Source organism: Somniosus microcephalus, chromosome 11 (genome assembly GCF_052327205.1).
Source record: "Somniosus microcephalus isolate GS21.2 chromosome 11, FLI_Smic_1.0, whole genome shotgun sequence".
NCBI lineage: Eukaryota > Metazoa > Chordata > Chondrichthyes > Squaliformes > Somniosidae > Somniosus > Somniosus microcephalus.
Genome location: NC_140997.1, coordinates 194,426,196 through 194,445,532, shown reverse-complemented (window position 1 = coordinate 194,445,532; position 19,337 = coordinate 194,426,196). Strand labels below are relative to the sequence as shown.

At 42.6% G+C, this 19,337-nt stretch overlaps 1 protein-coding gene across 2 annotated transcripts in view; it reads right to left on the bottom strand.

The window, feature by feature from the left end:
- Positions 1–17,786, bottom strand: part of arhgef3 (Rho guanine nucleotide exchange factor (GEF) 3) — a 407,720-nt gene extending 389,934 nt beyond the window's left edge. Inside the window, exon 1 of one of the 2 annotated variants that reach the window (XM_086001622.1) lies at positions 17,532–17,786. In XM_086001622.1, the coding sequence (XP_085857748.1) occupies positions 17,532–17,566 (35 nt within the window). In that variant the 5' untranslated portion in view covers positions 17,567–17,786. The remainder of the gene's footprint in view (positions 1–17,531) is intronic. The other variant, XM_086001619.1, reaches the window with a different exon arrangement.
- Between the last annotated feature and the right edge of the window lie 1,551 nt (positions 17,787–19,337).

The following is a 19,337-nucleotide window of genomic DNA, read 5'->3' as shown; positions in this document are numbered from 1 at the left end:
AAGAAAACCAGAACTAGAGTCTCATGATTTAAAACAAGAAATCCCTAAATCCAGTAAAATAAATTTGAAATAACAACAGAAAATGCTGGAAAAACTCAGCAGGCCAGGCAACATCCGTGGAGAGAGAAATAGAGTCAAAGTTTTGGGTCGAAACCCTTCTACAGAACTGAGAGAAAAGGCAGGAAATGAAACAAAAGGCAGTTTAGGGGCTGGGAAATGGGGGAGGGGATGAAAGAAGAGACATTAAGAGATATTCAAGGTGAGACGAGATGGTAATAGGACAGGTAAAGAAACAGACAATGGCTCTGAATGAAGTGTGAAATGCGCTGGCAGAGTGAGAGACAGCTGCCATGTGGGAGAGAGAAAAAAAGGAAAAGTCACAAACCAAAAGGGTGGATAAAAAATATAAAAATATAATAGGGGCCGAGGTTATGATCTGAAGTTGTTGAACTCGATACTGATTCCCGAAGGCTGTAAAGTGCCTAATCGGAAGATGAGGTGCTGTTCCTCGAGTTTACGGTGAGCTTCCGTGGAACAATGCAAGAGGCCGCAGACGGTGAGGTCTGAGTGGGAATGGAATGGTGAATTGAAATGACAGGTGACCAGAAGCTCCGGGTCCCCCTTACGGACTGAACGGAGGTGTTCCGCAAAGCGGTCACCGCTTTAATAAATTTGAACTCATTTTTACACTGACAAAGCAATAAATTCTGAGGAATTTTTACAATGAATGAATTTAGTAATCAAAAGGTGTCAATGCCCTTGGCTCAAACGTAAACCACATCAATGCCTGTTACTACCTGAGTAAATATGGAAGTCATTAATTAAACACAGCATCGTGACTATACTTGTATGCGCTTTAATATAGATTTCCAAACAAAAAAAACTGGTTAATGGTTTACAACGAGGAAAGAGAGTCACTGGATTGCGTCAAAGTGATATAGAATCTAAATAAAGTAAACTTTCATTTGAAAGCATCGATCGTAAAACAATGCAAGACCATATCTCCCGTGACACAAACTGGTCAGGCATCTCTCTTAACGGTTACCAGACTATCACTTGAATGGTGCACCAACAATTACAAAGTTTCACAGTTATTATTTATCCATTTATGTAATTTTCTGCATGAAATTTTAATGTTTTTTATTGCCCATAAAGAAAAGGGAAAAACACTGGCCTGTGCCACTAAAATTACAACAGACAATGCTGGAAATACACAGTATTACACCATTCACCATCAACTTCGAAAAATAGTGTTTTTGGGGATGTAGACTCAGTCAGAATTGACTGTGCCCAGTTCTCAGGACTGTTTACCTGAACTATTAACTTGTCTTTTCTTTTTTTCCAGATTCCGATCGACCTGCTGTGAATTTCAAACATTTTTGTTTTTACTTTGGATACCCAGCATTTGTAGATTTTTTCTTTTTATCTGGCCTGAGACAATAGTTAGTATAGCGACAAGTAGTTAAGCACATCTGCCTCACTTCTCAGATTGACTAGAGTCCCTACTCTACACAATAGGAGCTGCACACCAGTTTAGATATTCTATAATAAAAACAGAAAATGCTGGAAATACTCAGCAGGTCAGGCAGCATCTGTGGAGAGAGAAACAGAGTTAACGTTCCAGGTCGATGAGTTTAGATCTTCTGCCCAATTTCAACCGGCACATCAAATCAAAACTCATAGAATACCCAAGAGCAAAGTGAAAATTCTGGAGTTCATTTTTTCCAGAGATAATGTATAACATCAAAATCAAATAAGATAATTATTTACAATTTGTTTCTGGGGTAAGTGCCACACGCAGATGGGCCTAGTCTTTGTTACAAACAACAGCAATGAAAGTTAACAGTGGGCTAGTTTGAATTCTATTTTGGCTGTAACCTATTTACCAGAATAGAGGATCACGGCAATAAGAAGAAATAACCCTGCATTATATCCACTATTTGAGAGGTAACGCACCGTGGGATTTTTACTCTATGGCACCATCAGGTACAGTGCCTGAATTCCTCTATATAGCTGTTGATGTTTCTAAATATTTCTCAAATTCATAATGTCAGAACTAAAGCATTTTTAGAGGTACTAGTACTGTATATAGGATGTGGAGTATTTTTTGCAACTGTCCCCAAACCCTTCTGAAATCATTCCCTCTGATGACAGAGCTTGATAAAATCTCATGCATACCCCGCAATGTAAAAAGAAGCCATTTACTAAACCGGTAATAATCCGGCATTGTTCAGACCAAAGTTATGCCCTTGATGATTAACGGCCCTTTCTTGTTGCTCTGTAGCATGAGTCACCCTGAACCTGCTGGAGCCAGTTCCTATTATGCTCCATTGTGCATGACCAGAACCCACTAATAAATACAGAACACCTTACACAACTGAAACTGTACTACATTGAAAGTTGTAACACAGATGAACCATTCCCAGATAACAATACAGAACTAACATTGTTTAGGTCGATAAATAGCTTATTTGCAAATCATTTCCCAAACTAAACATTGAACAGTCTGCATTTCTGATAAAATACAAAGCTGTTAAATCACTCAGGTCTATTAATGCGAAAGCTATCAATAGGTAATTATTGATGTAATTGCGTGGCTTCCAAAACAGATTTTCGGTGGTAATATCGCAAAAGAACAAATACCTTCTGTTCCAAATATTGCTTGCAATCATTAAAGTCAAACAACTCTTAAGATTTTAAAGCAGGCTTTCACACATTAAAGAACGGACAAGGCTTAATTCAGATTAGCGAGATTGTAACAAACACATGAAGTAATTTCAAACACATTTGTGTACAATCAGTTATTAACTATTTGAAGCCATGCTGTCCCAATGGCCTAGTGAGTAAAGACACCGTCCAATGTAGTCATAAGCCATACACACCAGGAGAACCCAAGTTTAAACAACACAAAATGGCTAGTTAACAGATCTTAGATGGGTCGGCCATTGGGCCACTCCAACTGGACTCAGCATTCCTGGGATTGAGTAAAACATTAGACAGATTGTGTGTGCGCGCATGTATTAGGTGAGAAAAGGCCAGCCTTATTGTGATGCTCTCCACAGTCAATGCCGGTGCTTGTTATGCAGGCTCACACATGGTGGGGGGCAGTTGCTTATGGAAGGTACCAATGGGCTGCTGGTACCTGTGGAACCACAATTCTTCAATAAAGTCCCACATGAAAGACTGTTACATGGACTTAAAGTAATTGATCTTTCTTTCGTAGGTACCTAGGAAAAATTTAGAGGTGGATAAGGAATTGGCTAAATCAGCATGTGTTAGTTGGGAGAATGATGTCAGGCAAGGGAATGCACTAGGTGGAGTGTTCCAGGAATCACTGCTTGGGCTCTTACTGTTTCTAATGTACACGTATACAACAAATGGTGGCAACCAGCTAGTGGAGAGGCTGATTTGGGAGTGATCATACATCCTACACATCATATCCCATCATTGCAGAGCAACAATTAACAAAGCAAAGAAAGAGAGTGCGGAGCGATATTGTTAAATCAGAGTACAAACCTGAGGCCAGTCACACCTTGAATACCATGCTTATTTCTGGTCACAAAAACACAAGGGAAACATCCAAGTCTGGGAAGTGGTGCAGAAAAGGAACAGTGTCAGAGGACTAAATTATGAAGAAAGGTTAGAAAAGCTTGGACTCTTCAACCTTGAAAGATGATTCATAGAAGACGTTTTACAGATGTACAAGATACTATTAAATTACGACTGTGGGAGAAGGGGACACAGACAAAAACCAGTTTAGTTAAGTTCAGATCCGCTGTCAGGAAACACTTTTTTCATACAAAGATTATTGGTCATTCTGAAAAGGAATGGTCTTCTTGGTAGGATAGGGTAGTGGAGGCAAAATCTTTGGAATCATTCAAGAGGCATTAGATATAATAATGGTGGGGCCAGAGGTTTCTATGGAAGGGTGAACTAGATAGACAGAGAGGCCTCCCTCACTTGTACTTATTGCTGGGAACCCAGCAAGAACCAGTACTTTCAGGGCAGCAGGGAGAAAGCTAATTAGTACCAGTGGTTAAAGACAGAGGAAAAAAAGTTTTGAAATAAAAAAGATCCTTTTTACCTTTAGTATTTTAGTGTTGAGCTTAAAAGTTCCCCGTTGAGGCCACTGGATGGCTCAGCATGTTTATCCAGTCCAGGGTGTAGCTGAACCATATAGGCCAGGGAGATCCCAGCTTCCATCCATGATTTGTGCTGAGTTAGTGGTAGGGGACCCACAATTGGTTTCATTGTCTATGAGTTAGGGAGGGAAAGCACAGGCTTCCTACTTTTGATTGCTATCCAATGACCTCCGCTGGAAGTACACACATGTGGGACGTTGGAGGAAGAGAGCACATGACCACCTGTGATGCCCCTTACATTTGAATAGCCTGCCAAAACTCACCATCAAAGCTGACATATGAATAATGGCCACTTAGACAAGATACACATTTAACCAATACCTACATAACAGACAGAGTAAAGCAAAGAACAGGAACATTTTCTCATTATTCCCCCACTGTGGAGCTCAGCCCAAGCAAAAAGCTTAATGCCTTCAAGGACAGGAGAAAATTGGCAACCTGCCCCCACAAAGAGAAACAGTGGTTCAAACCTGTTCTGCTGTCCCCTGTATAGGAGGTGTACAGCAACGTGAGGAATCAGTGGCATAGAAGCAACATTAGAAACTCAGTTAAAGAACAGCAGCGTGGGGACACATTGTTTAAGGGCTGAAATCATGTTCTGGAAGATTTGGGCTTACTTTAACCGCAATTTAGTGGTAACAAACATGCAATGTACTGTCAAAAGAATTCAGTGCCAAAAAACAGCAGCAGTGCATAAATTTGCCAGCACACAGCAAACCTGCTGTGCTGCCTTAACATACCATGGTTTTAATTTTTTTTTACTTCTAGTGCTTGTGTGATACAAGGATACGGGGCCAGAAATTCGGGTCCCAACGCGTGAGTACGCACGGGGTACTCACCCGTAGGCCCAACGAAAGTGTCGGTTTTGTGCATGCACTGCGCATGCGCGGGAAACCGGCACTTCCATTCCTCTGAAAGAAGGGGTTCAGAGGTGGAACGCGTGCGCCGGAGAGGCAGCGCGTGCGCATCGAACTTACGTTTTTTTTTGCAGGTTTCTCCGGGAGGGTAAGTCTCCAGCAGTTACACTTTTAAAAAGCAGGCGCAAGGCCTGCTTTTAACAAGGTAAGTGGTGAATTAATTAAAATTAAAACATTTTTCCACAGGTTTATTATTTTTAAATACTTTAAATAAAGGTAAGTTTATTTTTAGCCCTGTTAGAAAATGTAATTAATTTTTTCAAAAATTTTAATTATTGTTTAAAATAGTTATTTCATGTAATTTATGGTTATTTTAAAAATTTGATTTTTAAAAAAAAAATTATTTGAAGTTTTAGTGATGTTTTGGGGCTTATAGTATTTATAGGTTTGACAGGTCTTCCTGTCAAACTTATGAATGAAGCATGCCTTGCTACCATTGGCTCTCCATGGCCCATGTGATCCCAGGGGACGCATCGAACTAACTGCGCCCCTGGGATACGCAAGCACTGCGCGCCAGCAGCTGGACCAGGCCCCGGATCGGAATCCCACGCGGGCCCACAGCTCAACGGCCGGTGCGCTAGGTAAGTGCAGGTCGGGGGCTTGCACCCGCGGGAAGCCCCCGACCCGAATTTCTGGGCCACGATAATTTACATCTGCAATTCATACAGTTCTATCCACACACTTTAGAAATGATTTAATTGCACCAAATTAAGGGCCTATAGAAATACACAGTGAAAGTAGAGCGACAGAGCCTGTTCCCAATGGGAAAAAGATCAAACTCATCGTGGCACAGTCACCTGCACATTGCCTCATTGTGGGTGGGTGGCAGACATTGGTTTTTGTTAAATCATGTCGCAATTAATAGAGATAGGCATTTTTCAGTTTTGTTCAAATATTTTTAGCACAAATTGTAATAAGGTACAGTCCTACACAGGCTGTTCCACAAATAACATCCTGTTGTTTAATCATCTGTACTAAATTCTGCGTTCATAAAAGGATTTCAAACATTCTGTTCACTGATTTGACATAACATTGTAGAGATACTGTGGTCCACGTGATCCTTCATCTGAAAAAATAACTTTCAAAACCAACCCGTACATCTAACTCACACATTCAGTAGGTTGCAACAAAAATCTAAGGCATGCTCACTAGGTCTTTTAATATGATACTTTACTAGGTGCGACATTTATTTTGTAACCAGATCAAATCACAGAAGCTACACTGAATTTAACCCCTGAAATACACAGACGGTTGACTGGAGCCCTGTGTAGACATATTTAAGGAGAGATATTCCACATGGCTACTTCTCTTCCCTTGCATCGTACGCCAGAAGCATAGTGGGAGCTCAATGTGGTACACAGTATGGATGATGGAATGGTGTCCTATCTCACTTCTACTGGCAGATTCACAAAGGCTGTTCATTTCCTTTAGGGTACCATATGTCAGTACGCCAATTCCGTATTTAATCTGGAGAAAAACCGCCCTTTGCAATCCTTCCCTTGGTTGTGAATTATAATCAGTGATAGATGGTGACCTTTTTGACAGGTGAGGCACACTTATATACCTAACCAAGTCATCATGTTAGCTCGGCAATGGGCCCATCCTGTGGACTCCCAGCACCAACCTTATAAGCTGTATATTATCTATTTTCCAACTGCATTATTCAACAGTTGTTTTCTTTTAAACTTTATATCCAGGAATGAAATTTTAAAAAGCCACTAACTAGAGTATCACCAGACTGTTTGGCAAAACGTTGCTGCTCGGGGTTCTCTGAAGTACAGCGAGCAATAAATCCATCCTGGGAACTGCAAGTCGGGATAAGAAAATTGGGAGGCCAATCTAAAATTAAATATCTGTAACTTTCTGGTGGGAAGTCTGTGCCGGATTCCAGGTGAGGAAGTCACTTGGATTGCCTGAATTCATTTCACTTAGAATTACTTCCACCGACAGAAAACTTTCATCTCATCTGTCTAGATTTGAACACGGGTACGAGAGCTAATTGACAGCATGCCAACTCTCCACACCATCATTAAAAGTCTAAATTATTTAAAAGAACGAGGTTGCATTTATATAGCGCCTTTCACAACTTCCAAGACATCCCAAAGCACTTCACAGCCAATGAAATATCTTTGAAGTGTAATCACTGTTGTAATGTAGGGAAATGTAGCAGCCACTTTTGTGCACAGCAAGGTCCCACAAACTGCAGTGAGATTAATAACCACATAATCTGTTTTGTGATGTTGAGGAATAAATATCGGCTAGGACACCAAAAGAACTCCCCTGTTCTTCTTTGAAAAGTGACATGGGATCATTTATGTCTATCTCAGAAAGCAGACAGGGCTTTGGTTTAACAATGCAGCGCTCCCTCAGTTATCCACTGAAGTGTCGGCCTAGATTATGAGCTCAAATCTCTGGGGTGGGGCTTGAATCCAAGACTTTCTGACTCGGAGGCGAGAGTGCGACCAGAGCCAAGATAATGGCATTTTACAATAGGCCTCCTTTGGCTCCGCAACAATATCTGGGGTAATTCTAATTACATATCCACTTTCCAGGCGAGATCGCATCACTAACTGGCTGGCAAGATGCTGAAAATGCAATTATTATTCTTCTGAGAGCGAATTCACCATTAGCAAATAGCATTTTAAAATTCTGACCACATAGGGAAGGTTCCTTTACACTCTCTAGCAGAGGTTTTAATTGTAATAAAGTCAGTCAAAAGAAACTGTTATCCTGGAGCAGTTCAGTAACTCTGTGAAATCTTCTACCAAGCACATAGAAAAATAAATCCAATCCTTTCTTTATCCCTGCACTTTCTGGTTGCTCTCACTAGGTTTACAACAAGGTGCACCATAACTAAGTATCTTCCTCAATTTCATCACTCCCTGTATTTACAAACGGGTAAAAAAAATATCTTGGACAGTGCTGGTTGCACTTTGGGGCATTAATACTTAGAGAAGGGTAATGTTTTGAGTACGGGAGTTTATCTAGTTATTTCAACATGATGAGTTCAGGATATCATCCGTGTGTGATGAAGGGGCGGTGGCATAACATGCAGGTATTGTTCTTGCCCAGCATAAGGGAAGGAAGACATTAAATACACTTCCTCTCCTCTTCTCCCTGTTCCCCCACCCTCAATAAGGCAAAAAGCCATACCAATGATCTAAAATGACAAGATTTGCTGCGTTCCAATAGAGATGGGGTGGCCTGTTAGATCTAGGATAACAATGCTGGATTCACTAGGACAGAGTGACTATGGGCGAGTTTCAGGGATTGTCAAGCAGGTTACTCTATGGACCATCTCAAGTTAGTGGAGAACTCCAACTCCATTAATCAATCCATTTTTGAAGATGACTGAGCGACAAAGTAAAACAGACCTGTAGAATTTCAAAAATGTTAGTTATTTTACGTTCTAAAAGCAGGGCTAAGAGTCTCACAGTGTTATTGAGCAAACCAACTCACTAAAGGGGACAGCATTGAATAGACTAAACTGTTACTATAGCAACAGGTAACATCAGTATCCTCATATCATCTCAAATGTCAAATGAATAGGCAATGAGAGATAACAGTGGAGAATCCTAACACAGCTGTGCGCCTGTGTGGAGGAGGAGGAGGAGGAGGGCTATTGGTCAATCTCAAAAGGTTGCACTTAGAACACCTTTATAGTAACATATACTCAAGCTACTTGCATTTTCTACCAGAATTCTTTATCATGCAACATGCACAGCCAACAAAATAATGACAGCAGAATGGTTCAGTGTTTGTGATCAGAATTTACACATTGGCAAGCCAGAAATTACTGATTTCAAATCGAATCATGTTCAAGTTCAACCAAAAAGGTTAATTCCTGATTTTGTTGTGATGAATCTGGCGAAACAGAAATTGTAGCTTCCTCGTTTCAGTTTACTGGAAGAACACTGCTTCAGTCATTGAAGAACCAACAAAATACGATTAGTCATTCAATTGCTCATTTTAAAGCCACAATGGCTTCTCACAAGCTCCTTCAGCAATCCCCTGGTTATTTTTACCAGTAGCTGCACCTTGTTGACACATCAGTGTAGTAAACATAATCAGGCTGAAGCACAGATGTGGTGTCATTCCACTGAGAGTTTACAAATGCAGTTTACCTAATTAAATAAACCAATCATCAAATTCAAAAAAGTTTCTCCCAGCAATTTTCTCAGCTTAATCATTTCTCCTAAAGGTCTCCTCCCTCTTTATGGGTTCAGTTCCAAATGTGACGGAGCCCTCCCATACTTTGCCCAAACAGTAATTCTCCACTTGTGAGCCTTAGGGTTGCCAACTCTCCCAGATTGTCCAAGAGTCACAAGGAATGCAATATTGATCACTTAGGCACTGCTAGAGCAATCCGGGGAAAATAGGGAAATGGAATTTCCGAGTCACGCATGTGAGGTCTCTAGTGGTTGCAATGGTGATAACTGACCCTCCTGTATCCTGGGAGTTGTAGTTCTTTTGACATCATCTCTTTTGACATTTAATCATTCCTGCCCTCCACCCTATCATAGACCTTTCCTTCTGTTCTTTCCTTCCCCCCACCATTTTCCCTTGCTCTGTATTGTTTATAAACTGTTACATCTCTAACTTCTTCCAGTTCTGATGAAAGGCGATCAACCTGTAACCTGTCTGACGAAGGGTCATCGACCTGAAACGTTAACTCTGTTTCTCTCTCCACAGATGCTGCCTGACCCGCTGAGTATTTCCAGCATTTTCTGTTTTTATTTCAGACCTATAACATAACTCTGTTTCCCCCTCCACAGATGCTGCCTGACCCGCTGAGTATCTCCAGCATTTTCTGTTTTATTTCAGATTTCCAGCATCCGCAGTATTTTGCTTTGAGTCGCCGAACTACAATTCCCACCCACCCTGCTCCACGAACATGGCGGCTTGAGAGAAGCTAAAGGCCGAAAGCGACAATCTGTGGAGTGTCATTCAGGAGCTGATCGTCACCTGATGATGGTCTACAGAACAAGGAGGTGGAGCACAGCAAATTAAGTCTTTCCCGCTGGAAGAGGTTTACTAAAAACAAAAATGGAGCCAGGTAGTTTAGCAGCACTGTATTAGAACTACACCAGAAATTAGTTACTTTTGAAATGATTTTAACTCATTTTTAAAAAAATGTACTTTCTCCCCAAACCACTCAGCCTGGCTATCTCTCCCCAACTTCGAAACCTGTCTCTTCAACCATGCCCAGGGTCAATCTTCCTAGCTCTTCTACTACTGCTGATTTGCTTTATTATTAATGCACTGTGTAAAGATTCCAGGGGCCTATTTCTTCATGCATTTTAGTCCAGGTTTGTGTTTCAATGGACCAGAGGGGAATGTGTGCAGGGTGCAGAGGGGTCCCAAACGTTCTTGGTGCCCAGGGCCTCAAGAATTCCGAATGCGGCTCTGAGCTTTTTAGGTCTCAGTCTCGGCTGAGGCAAGTGCAATAACTTTTGCAAACAGCAGGCAAATGTCACATGAGGAAATCTCCAGGAATACGTCTAACCAGAGATCACAACCACGGTGAGCCTGCACATTGATTGAATTTGGAGGGGGGGGAAGGGGACGATTGATATTACAGCAAAACTCAACCTTATCCATATACACACACAAAGAAATAGGAGCTGGAGTAGGCCATACGGCCCCTTGAGCCTGCTCCACCATTCAATAAGATCATGGCTGATCTTCTAGCTCAACTCCACCTTCCCGCGCTATCCCCATATCCATTAATTCCCTTAGTATCCAAAGATCTATCGATCTCGGTCTTGAACACACACAGGTACTTTGAGCAGGGATTAGGGAACAGTGATCAGGAACATGAACCATAGCTGATTTTTCTATTTTCCCTCTGCCAAACCAATTTAGTTAATAAATGCATACGATCGATGCCAAATTAGCCAATCTGCACAAGAATGGGATGTTGTATTTAGGGTCAGCAATCCCAGGCTAATATGGTTATTAGTTCGGAGGCAGTGACTTTCCTGTACAAGGTTTAATGCCTCTATTGCTCCTCATTTTTATGAATAAAAAAAACTTGGATTCTAATTTCAAACCAAGGAGTGAAACTGCCTTTATACGTTGCTAACTGTAGCAGTTGTTCTCTTCAGTCCTTGCTTCCGAACTCTTGTGTATGGATGACTCATACACTCCCCACCCAATGATAAGAGCAAGACAAAAACCAAAAGCAGCACTTCCATTGTAAGCAAGCAGCTTGAAACACAGCAAGGGAGCTTATTTGGGGCACTTGCTGCACACGGCAACATTTGCTCAAATCCTCAGGAGAAAACTCTCTTTGTAATTCTAAGTGTTACCTTTCAATGCTGATTTTGTTTTGTTCCAGCGCTATTAAAGCTACGGAGCTCTAAAGATTCAAAGAGATTGAAATGGGCTTAATACGTACATCTTCCCCTAAAGCTAGACTGTCATTTTTTAAAATCCAGATATTGAGACATCAATTTAAAATTCCACGTGTTAGTCTCTCTCATTTGTAACCAAGATCCTGTGTCAGAGGAACACAATGGCCTATCGACCAAAATGCTGACTTAAATCTTCAGCCACGCAGTTCCAGGCAAAATTATAACGAAACATTTTCAAGCAGTTACTCACACAAATTTTCAAATATCTCCACATCCTCAAACATGATTGTACTTTTTGGAAGGAGTGAGGGTACTTCCGAGAGTATATTCAACACAAATGTAAAATTGCAGTTTTAAGTGTAACTGAGTACTGTATTCATACATGGTTCATTAAAAAAAAAGCTTCTTGAAAAGTTTTATTTATGCACCACAGGCCTTCATTTCAAGGTTCTCTGATACCGAGGTTAGTCAGAGTCTGGAACTGTTATACCAGACTCTCTTATTTCAAGTTCTGGCTTTGCAAAAACAAAATTCATAAGTTCTAGACAGTTATACTGGATCTGTAAATAATTTTTATTTTCTTTCTGTGCACACATCACCTAGTCCCAGAGGGTAACATAATAATTAACATCATAAACTCCATTGCACAACAACCACTGTGCACATATAAGCCTTCTCCCAGGAGAGAGGAGACCAACATAGGAGCGGGAATTAAATCAACAAGTACTCTGTCTGAAATCAAGTAACTGATCCCAAGCAAAGAGACAACAAAGCCCCCTCCCCAACCCAACCAAGCCTCAGGGACCAAGACCAAACAAATTGGCTCAATCCTTAAGTACACACTGGTGCCAGCAGTGTCAGTTGCCCCAGTTGATGGTCCAACACTTCACTCGAGAGTGAGGAGGTTATGGGTTCAAGCCCCAGTCATTATTGGAAGTGCTGCCTTTCAGATAAAACATTAAACTGAAGTCTTGTCTACCTTTTCATGTGGGTGTGAAAAGATTTCATGACACTATTTGCAGATCGACATACAATAGGTTTCACAAATTAAGTAGCTGCATGTAAACTTATAAAAATCATTTAAAATATAGGAGTGAGTTCTTATGAAGGCTTCCATCTGAAAAATTAAACTATCTTTACATTTCAGATACAGATTAAACTACTGTGCTATATAACTGCAGAGCTATGGGAGGTTAATCCAAAGCAGCTTACTGTTATAGGCCAGTCTGGTGGCAGGCACCAGCAAACTGTACAAAAGTAAGTCTGAGATTGTACTGGACCTTGAGAGAGAAATTTGAAAGCTATTCCAAATCCCAAGGAGCAGTATTATAAAAATAATCAGGTACAGTAACAGTAGGTTTTACCAATGTGAGAACTGTGGCTCTACTTCCCTTAGTACACTTCTGAATAAAATCCAGGGAAAATGGCATTTTCTTTTTATGGGGGGGGAAAAAAAGAGTGGGAAACAGGGCATTGTAACCTGTGCATTAACGCTTCTAATCTTCCACACGGACATGTTCATGATCTTAGCTATTCCTTTGAACGAGATAAGAGGCCAGTCATCTCCCCACAGGGAAAAAGCAAGAGGAATGCTTCAAACAGTCTAAACAATTACTTCCTATTCCACACTTCCATTTTCCAAATAATTCTGGTCCCTTATATTACTGAGGGAGAAATATTTTACATTGAAATTTTGCATTTTAATCACATTTGTTATCTTGGTGGGTAAAGGTTACTGGACAAGTAATCCAGAGAGTTCAAATCCCACCATGGCATTTTGAGAATTTGACTTCAGTAAAACAAAAACTGGAATAAAAAGCTGATATCAGTAAAAGTGACCAAGCTAAATTCAGAGAGGCACAAACTCAGCATCCATTTTGACCCAAAGCTAAGCTTTTTAAACCATATCCTGTCAAATGCCACTTCCAAAAACAGTATTGCTTATGCATCTACCACTTCCCACTGTTGCCGAAACCCTAATAAACTATATCATCACTCTAGCTAGCCTCTCTACCTTCACCCTTCACAAACTCCGGCTATTTGAGAACTCCAAGGCACCCTGTCCTCTCCCATACAAAGTCCTGCATGCAAGCCCCAATCCCCTTGCCAAACACCACTGGCTCTCTGTGCCCAGTGAATTGACTTCAGGATCCAAGTACTCACTTCTGAATTCCTCCAAGATCTTGCTCTACACTTTCCTCCAGCCATACTTCCCTGCCCACACTCTTCATTCCGCCGACATCCTATTTACTGCTTGATCCGTGCTGCCGTCAGAGACTATCCTTCAGTTACTACAGTACTGTCCTCTGGAAACCTCTCCCTAAACCAGTTCTTCTTGCTGGCCCCTCCATATCTTCAGAAGCCTCCTACAATCCCTTCTCTTTGGCCATGCCTTCCATCTCTCCCTTCCCCCAACTAAGTATTACTCATTTTCTGCTCAGGGTCCAGATTTCCACCTTGTTAAGTACTCAAAAGGCATTTTCTTTAACACAAGGAGCACCTACACAAGTGCAACTTGTTGTTGTAGAAGAAAAAAAGAGGCATTTCTCAGATTAAGCACTGGAGAATTTTAATCCCAAACTACACATGCCAGGATATTAAATCCCTGAGCGAAACACCTGGCGGTTTCATCACTGACTACAGGTATATTCCACAAATTAAAAATGTGCCAGGAAGAATCTTTCTAAAAAAAACAAATTCCAAAAATATAAAACTGACAGCTACTGCAAGGATTTCCCTGACAATCCCAGGAAATGAGAGTTTATGCTCAGCTATTGTTTAATAGGAACGCCTTGGTCAAAACTTGATTTGTTATACTATTGAATTTTGCCAAGACCAACACATCAGCTTTGCCTCCAGCCAGGCATAATAAGTGGTACTGCAGTACACTTATTCAGAGTCACTGACACACTATTTTAAAGAAAACCCAATATTAGAACATTCAATATAACAATTTATTTTTTAATCAAAATTCATAATTTTGGAAAAAAAAGCTGGACACAATGTTGTTTGATATTACTATTCAGCTTCCTTCTGTTTTCTGGGGCTTAATTTTAATTAAAAATAATTTGTTTTGAACTGAAACAATATCAGTAGTGTCATAAATAGAGGACTAGAATTACACAACACTGAATTATTGGATATTATATTTATCCATTGAGCAGACTCAAACGAATAGCACACAGGCCTGCTCAATTGCTATCATCCAACACTCCCAGTGACTTTTGTTTATATCTATTAATTCTCATTTTAAGAAACACCCTTCCATTCTTAAATTAAAGATTTTTAACTTTAACAGATTCTTGCAGCTTAATTTGTTTCTCCTGCACAATTCATTTTCTTGATGATTCAAGCTGGGGAATGTAGTTTTGCCCCATAAGCAGATGCCACTTTCCTTATGATCAGTTTACCTAATATGATAGTGTAACTTAAAAAAGAAAAGATTTGCATTTATATAGCGCCTTTCGCAACCACCGGACGTCCCAAAGCGCTTTACAGTCAATGAAGTGCTTTTTGAAGTATAGTCACTGTTTTAAATTAAGAAACACGGCAGCCAATTTGTTCACAGCAAGCTCCCAAATACAGCAATGGGATAATGACCAGATGATGTTGGTTGAGGCATAAATATTGGCCAGGACATCGGGGATAACTCCCCTGCTCTTCTTCGAAATAATGCCATGGGATCTTTTACGTCCACCTGAGCGCGCAGACACGGCCTCAGTTTAACGTCTCTTTCAAAAGGCGGCACCTCCGACTGTGCAGTACTCCCTCAGCACTGCACTGGAGTGTCAGCCTAGATTTTTGTGCTCAAGTCCCTGGAGTGGGACTTGAACCCACAACCTTCTGACTCAGAGGCTTAAGGACTATAAAAATGAAAACACTGGTTTCACTGTCTGCAGTATCTGCCTGACTACCATGTTGCCCACTTCAGGTGCAAAGTTGTGCCAGTGGGTGTGTGATTTTTATGGAGTGTCCTCCTCAAATTCAGCTGCCCTCAAAAGTTTGTCACCATCCTCCGCCTACTTCACGACGACATGCAAGCTGTGATCCTGACCAATGGTTCCACCACAGACCCAATTCACGTACGAACCGGGGTCAAACAAGGCTGTGTCATCGCACCAACGCTCTTCTCGATCTTCCTTGCTGCAATGCTCCATCTCACCCTCAGTAAGCTCCCCACTGGAGTGGAGCTAATTTACAGAACAAACGGGAAACCGTTCAACCTCCGTCGCCTCCAGTCCAGATCCAAGGTCATCCCATCCTCTGTCGTCAAATTACAGTATGCAGATGACGCTTGCGTCTGCGCTCTCTCGGAGGTCGAACTCCAAACCATCGTCAACACCTTCACCGAAGCGTATGAGCATGGGCCTTACACTAAACATCCGTAAGACAAAGGTCCTCTACCAACATGCCCCCACCACACAGTACTGCCCCCCGATTATCAAAATCCATGACAAGGCCTTGGACAACGTGGACCACTTTAAATAACTTGGGAGCCTACTGTCAACAAGGGCAGATGTCAACGACGATGTCCAACACCTAAGTGTGCCAGTGCAGCCTTCAGTCGCCTGAGGAAGAGAGTGTTTGAAGACCAGGACCTCAAACCCGGCACTAAGCTCATGGTCTACAGGGCAGCAGTGATACCCGCCCTGCTGTATGCCTCAGAGACATGGACCATGTACAGCAGGCACCTCAAAGCACTGGCGAGGTACCACCAACGCTGCCTCCGCAAGATCCTGCAAATCCATTGGCAGGATAGGTGCACCAACATCAGTGTTCTTGCTCAGGCCAACATCCCCAGCATCGAAGCTTTGACCACACTCGATCAGCTCCGATGGACAGGTCACATTGTCCGCATGCCTGATACGAGACTCCCAAAACGAGCGCTCTACTCGGAGTTCCGGCACGGCAAGAGAGCCCCAGGTGGGCAGAGGAAACGCTTCAAGGACACCCTCGAAGCCTCCTTGAAAAAGTGTAACATCCCCATCGACACCTGGGAATCCCTGGCCCAAGACCCCACAAAGTGGAGGAGAAGCATCCGGGAAGGTGCCGAACACCTTGAGTCTCTTCGCCAGGAGCAAGCGGAAGCCAAGCGCAGGCAGCGCACGTCAACCCAAGCACCCCACCCGCCCCTTCAACCACCGTCTGCCCCACCTGTGACAGAGACTGTAGGTCCCGCATTGGACTCATCGGTCACCTGAGAACTCATTTTTAATGTGGAAGCAAGTCATCCTTGGTTCCGAGGGACTGCCTAAGAAGATGATGATTTTTACTCAAAAGTGACTAAAATAAGGCAACTTTAATGTGCAATAAACAGAATGCTTCCTTTTACATAAATTGTGGATCTATTGCAAGCCAATGTAGGTCAGCCTCGACAGATTTACTTCCATTGCCCCAGACTGTACCCTCGATACACATTACAGTTTGCTTCTCGGTTAAAGTGTCACTAGTTCTACCCCTTCTGTGAACTTCTCATTCTGAGTTAATTGAGGCGTGGAAACAAACATTTGAGAGTCATCACACCAAATATTGATGATTAACACAAAACGTGGTTCCTTTAAAGCACAGAGAAAGAGAACCTTCTATTTCGGGATGACAGCCCCGAGACTGAAAATGATCATGTGCACAGTTTGCTAAAGTTCCACTTTGAGATAAGTACATACTGGTCGAGTAAACTACTTCCGATTCTGGGTTTCCCAGTCACAGCGGCATCTAATGCCAGATGGACAGTAACAGAGAACATGCCCCCCGCTCCAGGTACAATCAGCCAAGTGGCTGAGTTACACTGGGGACCATCCCTGGTCCAGTATGAACGCGCTCTGTTCAGCCACGATTTGAAAATATTGCCCGCGATGAAGGCAGCCCCCAGTCTCGGCGAGTCATATGATACAGGCTGGCGTGCAGCGGAGTCCTGGCTCTAAGGGCAATGACACAAACACATCGTTACAAGAGCAGCCCGCCCAACATCAGCAAGAATCCAACAAACTCGTTGTTCAAGGCAACATGTTCACGCTCAATCCTAACGGGTTTGCCCTCAGCACTAACTGGGAGGAATCAGCTACACTCGCTCAATTGCATTTCACTCAGTGTAATTGAACCTGAAAGAATTAAACTACCTGGCAACGTCATGCTTCGAGTTTGCTGTTTGCATGTGATGGTCAGAGAGAGCGTCCCTCCGCGGCTTGGAGAACAGCCAGAAGATTTCAGCAACCCCGGCTCCGCTCTTCCTGCACCTTGACCGCTCGGCTCTATGTGGCCATGCACCAAACTTCCGACAAGAAGTCAAACTTTACGTTCGTCCTCGACTCGAAGCGACCGCCGTGCTGGAAGCAGCTTTCCTGCTTCCAACCCTGCAGGACAGCCCGCGCCTCCCGATTGGTTTCCCTCCCCATTTCCCGGAGCCAAGCTCTAGCTCCGCCCATTGCCTGTGGAAGTGGCCCAGCGCAGCGAGCACAGCTTTTCCGGAAAAGCTCGAACGAAAACTTGATTCATATTCGTAAAGTGCCTCCACTGGAAGTCTGACAAATGATCCCAGGAAGATCCTAAAAGGTTACAACGGCGTAAATAACATCTCTTTAACTCTCCGGTCAGCGCTTTTCCAAATTCATCAAATGCTGACCCGGTTCAGGGCTGGTTCTTGTGTATAAACAAAACATCCCCCATACACCAGTACAGGTTCCTCCAGATAAACCCACAATGATGCACTGATAAGCAGTGCAAACTCTCCCAGACCGTTCGAAGTGATTTACAGATACAAAAGTCTTTCAAAAACATTTAAAACAGGGAAGAGCAGTGAGATTATCAACTCTTAAGGCCCCAGCATTTCTTTTCTAAAGCAGATTGCTCTGCTGACCCAGCCAGTGTGTGGTCCGCTTCACTGCAGCAGTTTGTCACATCCTGAATTTTCTATTTTCTCTTACATTTTGGGAAAACGATGGAATCAGCGGCAGAATCGCATGCCTGTGTGCATTTACCTGTTCCAATGTTCTGGACTGGATTCCTAGGATCTACAACAACTTTGTATATTTATATACGTCTTTAATGTAGTAAAGGTCCCAGAGTGCTTCATAGAGGTGATGTGGAAGCCCAGCAATGGAGGGAGAGTTAGAAGAGACGAGAGAGAAGTAGCAAGGAAGGGGGAAGGGGGGCGGTTAGGTAGGGAGTTCCAGAGAACGGTGAAATGGCTGAATGCTCTGCCATAGATGGTGAAGCGGAAGAAGGCGCGAAGCCGAGACAGCCAGCGTTAGAGGACCAACAGTCATGGATCTGGAGGAGGCAGGATGGTACAGGTGGGACGAGGCCATGGAGGGATTTGTAAAGAAGAATGACAATTTGAATTCATAGCCTGGACTAATGATCCAGAGACGCGAGTTCAAATCCCACCACGGCAGCTGGGGAATTTAAATCCAGTCAATTGAATAAATCTGGAATAAAAAGCTAGTATCAGTAATGGTAACCATGAAACTATCGGATTGTCGTAAAAACCCACCTGGTTCACTAATGTCCTTTAGGGAAGGAAATCTGCTGTCCTTACCTGGTCTAGTCTATATGTGACTCCAAACCCACAGCAATGTGGTTGACTCTTAACTGCCCTCTGAAATGGCCCAGCAAGCCACTCAGTTTTAACAAACCACTACGAAAAACAATCACCACACAGACTGCAGCGGCTCAAGAAGGCGGCTCACCACCACCTTCTCAAGGACAATTAGGGATGGGCAATAAATGCTAGCTGTGCGAACCCAGGAACTAATAAATTTCAAAAAAATTCTGGACCAGGGAGCAAATAGAGGTTCGTAAGGACAGGGTTGGAACTCAAGGCCAACAAAGGGAATTAGAATCTGGAGGTAATAAAATCAGTGATAAGGGTTTCACTGGCACTGGAGGTAAGGCAAGGGTGGAAAGGGTGATTTTACAGAGGTGGA